Below are 4,571 nucleotides of genomic sequence, written 5' to 3' on the forward strand. Positions count from 1 at the left end.
ATGTAATAAATGGTTTTGTGCTATTAGATGGCACCTACTTCCTCCGTCCATTAATAAGTATACATTTGATATTCAAAATTGTATACTGCTACATGCACGGCGACAATTATCACACGAAACACAGACGGCAATGCCATATCCACCATACAAGCCCAAGGCTAAAACAGCACCAGCAGCTGGATTAAGTCATCGCCCAAGCGCTCGTTGAGCCAAATGTCGTATGCGAAGTACTTTCGTTCAAAATTTATTGATAAAATCTATACATCTATTTTCCCAGTGCACTTTAAAATAGAAAAAAAAATCTTATCACACGGTAATCAAGATCAATAATATTCAACACATCGTCTCCTCACTTTTTACATGCACTTTGAGGTGGGGTGATTCAATAGGAGAAAGAAAATGACTTGGGTCTTTCCAATGTATTTTTTTACTCCGCTCCATAATTTGCCATAAAATTTATATATGTATATACGTTATCGTGGATGGAGCAAGTATTGGAGATGCTTCAAAAAAAAGGCATGAAAAATACATCATGCAACTAGTGATTCTCCCTTGCGAGAAACGAAGCGTGAAAGCGCAGCAAGGTCCGTTCTGCCCACGTTCCCCGACGCCGTGCCGTGCCGGCACCGCCGTCGACGGACCGTCGAGCGCGAGCTGATCGTCCCCACCTCCCCTCCTCAGGCCGTCCGTTACTGACAAGTGCTTCCACGTTCCCCGTGGACCCGGCGGGTCAGCGTCGGGGGCCCGTCCCACGAGAAAGCCACGTTCCAGTCTTTCCCGGAAACCTATGCGCGACGGGAGCTCCGCCGTGCCTCCTCCCACCTGAACCAGCAAACACCTGGGCCCCACCTCGAGCGCCGGGCCCGCGCCCAGCGACCCGGCGTGCTCGCCCTCGGGGCCGGCTTTCCTTGTCGCCGTTCGAAATTCGAATTGAATGCCCACGCGCGGAGCGGAAACGGACTCCCCCGGAGAAAAGGACAACGGCTACCTCCCCCACTACTTGTACTTCCGTTTTGTCTCGTCCGATCGTCCCGGCCGGCCTCATCCTTCGTCGGTCGTCACTCCCCCCGCGCCCGCAGACGCAGACGCAGAGCCAGCCAAAGCAGGAGAGCTCCCGCCCGGACGTGTGACGAGAGCGTGAGGGCGTCGATGGGGAAGTGGATCAGGTCGCTGGTCGGCCTCAAGGCGCCGTCGGCGTCCGCGGCGCCGGGAAAGGGCCGGAAGTGGAGCCGGCTCTGGCGGGGCGCGTCCAGGGACGGCGCCGGGGGCTGCGAGACGTCCTCGACCACGTCGTCCGCCACCGCGCTCGGCTCGGTCGTGGCGCGCGCGCCGCCCGCGGACTTCCGCGTGATCAGGCAGGAGTGGGCCGCCGTGCGCATCCAGGCCGCCTTCCGCGCCCTCCTGGTAAGTGGTAACCAATCCAACGCGCAGATTGCTCCATGGTTTCGTGCTACTGCGCATTCCGATCTGATGCGATACCGGTGATGATGGACTGATGATCTGTCGCGCGGTTGATCAGGCGAGGCGGGCGCTGAAGGCGCTGCGGGGGATCGTGCGGCTGCAGGCGCTGGTGCGCGGCCGGCTGGTGCGGAGGCAGCTCGCCGTCACGCTCAGCCGCATGGAGGCGCTGCTGAGGGTGCAGGAGCGCGCCATGGAGCGCCGGGCGCGCTGCTCCGCCGACGCGCAGTCACAGGACGCGCCCGGCCACCGCGACGGCCGTGCCGATCCGCTCAGGGAAACCGAGGTGCATATCTTTTTTTGATTGAATGTGCGTTTGCAATGCTTGCTTCGATCCATGACTCTTGCAGCGCTCGGTAATGTCGAGAATGTAGTTTTCATTCCTGCAAATTTGATAGAATCGCTCCATTTCTTGTGGCAAGAATTTGATGGTGAATTAGAGATTGAGGCTGAACTGGCCCTTCCTGTGGTATGGGCCTCCAGTTTCTTAGTTTAACACTGGCCCATGGGCTATGTTGTTGAGAATGTAGAAATTTGATAGAATCGCGCCATTTTTGGTGGCAAGAATCTGGTGGAGAATTCGAGAGATTGGGGCTCAGCTGGGCCTTGCTGTAACACTGGCCCATGGGTTATGTTGTTCAGTCCGCTCTCTTCCATTTCTGAAAACACACCCCTCTTTTTTTTTTCTGAAAACACACACACTTTTACAGGTTTTTAAACTACACCACAAATATACAATTCCTCCAAAAGAACGACATTAGTGATTTTTATTAGATCTGGATTCAAATTATAAAGTAAAAAAGATTGCCATGCTCACATATTTGAATCCAGTTGGTAAATAGTTACTTGTGCAAACCAAATTTGATTCGAGCATGAGGATTGGAGATCGTTTCGTTTCCAGGATGTGAATTCAGAGATAGTTCTGTAGATGGAAATCACCATCTGAATGCTTGACTACACTATGTGTTCACAAAAGGCAGTTTAATTAGCGGAAGAGTTTTGATGAAGTCTACTATGTTGTTATATTTTCAACTTGTCTATCTTTTTTTTAAGAACGGCTCATGTATAATTTGAGAGGTTTGCATTTGTTCTTAAAAAGAAAAGGATGTGTGAATATGGCTACTTTTATCTGAAAAGGACTTCTGCCAGTATGACTAAGACTGATATGGACAGTTAAACCTTTTTTTTGTTTTGGGTGATGATTGGGTCCATTATAAGATTGCTATTTGTGCTTTCACATGTACCATGCTTGTTCCTCGTAGTGACGATGTTAGGTGAGAAAAGCAGTACGTATACACCAATGAGGCCTTATGCAGTTAGTGATTGCCCACCATGTTTGAAGTTCAGAACACAACTTACACACAATGGAGATCAGAGGTCATGTTGACATTTCTGTCAATTAATTAGGATAACCAAGTAATATAGCATATTTGGTGTTCTCACTGGAGGAATTATGTAAGTTGATTAGGAAATGTGGCGTCAAACTTGTTTGTGACAGCTTAGCTGACATTCTTAGCACTGCAGGGACGATGGTGTGACAGGCAAGGTTCTGTCAACCAAGTAAAATCAAGAATGCACATGAAACATGAGGGCGCAGTGAAGAGACAAAGGGCAATTGCTTATGCACATTCTCACCAGGTATATGCTGAATCAATGAGAATTTCCTAATACGTACACACCTTACTTTTGATACTGATCTTTATTTCTTCACTTCTTTTATTTATTTACTTTTGCTCATAATTCTTTCAGCGTGGGAGTTCAAGATACAGTGGAAGGTCAAGCTCCCCTGCAAGCTCTCTCAGGAACCATGAGTCTTACATAGAAGGATGGATGGCAACAAAGCCCTGGGAGAGCACGCATATGGACTCAAACATCGGCGAGTCGCGTCGTCTACATAGCTACAAGGAGACGATGAACTTCGAAGACTCCAAATATTCATGTGCTGGCTCCACCAAGATCAGAAGAAACAACGACTCGACCAGGGTTGAAGCAATGCCTCCACCGGCGCTCTCGGCTTCCTCTTCTGACTTTGGGTGCGACGAGAGCTCTCCGTCGACATCCTCGGTGACCCCGGGATACTCTACCAACACCTTGGCATCAGAGGCGAGATCCGACAGTGGTGGAGGGCCGGGGTACATGAGCCTGACCAAGGCTGCCAAAGCAAGGCTGGAGGACATCGGCGGCAGTCGGAGAGGGCCCTTTCAGCTGCAGAGGCAGCGATCTGGGGGCGTGCCGTATTACAGCAGAAGGGTGGCACTCTCGTCGTTGGACTCCGAGAGCAACGCGGGGTCAGATGTCTCGGCCGCCGCGAGGAGGTTGAACAGCTTGTCTCTGAAAGGCCTGAGCATGACGAGGAGCTTGGACAAGGAGAACTACAATTATTAATCCTAGCTGCTTGCTTGCTTGCTCACATGGACAAACTAGTTTGCAACTCATACATAAATTTTCTTCATTCTGCTTCTGCTGTAGCGTTATGTGTACACGCCCCCAGTGTCAAGTTCAACGCCTCATTGATTGCATTAATAATAATTAGTACTCCCTCCGTAAACTAATATAAGAGCGTTTAGAATACTAAAATAGTGATCTAAACGCTCTTATATTAGTTTACAGAGGGAGTAATATTTTAGGTGACATTGGTCAGACAATGGAAAAGATTCCCCAACTTAGACCTCTTTTTTGCGATTGCACTGATCTAATTCCGTTTTGTACCTTGTACTGTACATCTGTTTGTCCCTCTAGGCTCTAGCTACCTGCCGTAAAAGTTAGAATGGTTCTGAAGTGGGGATGGAGACAGTTGCTTGAGCTGGGTGGCTAAATTTCGTGTTTTGACCTTTTTCGCATGGAAATTCAGGATCTGACCCCTGTTGAAAAGAATTTCGGGATCTGACTCTTTCGCTACCGCGAGGGGTTCTGGCGGTAGGTTTAGACATCCTACCACCAGGGCACCTGGCGGCAGGGTGCGACGGAGGGGAACGACAACTGTTTGCCTGAGCTGACGTGGATAAGTACCCTACCGCCAGGGGCCCTGGCGGTAGCCTCTCTAACCCTACCGTCAGAACCCCTGGCGGTAGGTGGTTGCTGGGTTTTTGCCTCGGAAAGTTTCTGTAACAAAA

At 50.0% G+C, this 4,571-nt stretch overlaps 1 protein-coding gene across 1 annotated transcript; it reads left to right on the forward strand.

Annotated features, from left to right (window-relative positions):
• Positions 1-1,006: 1,006 nt before the first annotated feature.
• On the forward strand, positions 1,007-3,889 carry LOC123065206 (protein IQ-DOMAIN 6). The gene is made up of 4 exons (XM_044488558.1): positions 1,007-1,404; positions 1,520-1,744; positions 2,983-3,096; positions 3,208-3,889. The coding sequence occupies exons 1-4, from the start codon at positions 1,150-1,152 to the stop codon at positions 3,841-3,843; spliced, it is 1,230 nt and encodes a 409-aa protein (XP_044344493.1). The 5' UTR covers positions 1,007-1,149; the 3' UTR covers positions 3,844-3,889.
• Positions 3,890-4,571: the final 682 nt, after the last annotated feature.

This window comes from Triticum aestivum, chromosome 1A (genome assembly GCF_018294505.1).
Source record: "Triticum aestivum cultivar Chinese Spring chromosome 1A, IWGSC CS RefSeq v2.1, whole genome shotgun sequence".
NCBI classification, from domain to species: domain Eukaryota; kingdom Viridiplantae; phylum Streptophyta; class Magnoliopsida; order Poales; family Poaceae; genus Triticum; species Triticum aestivum.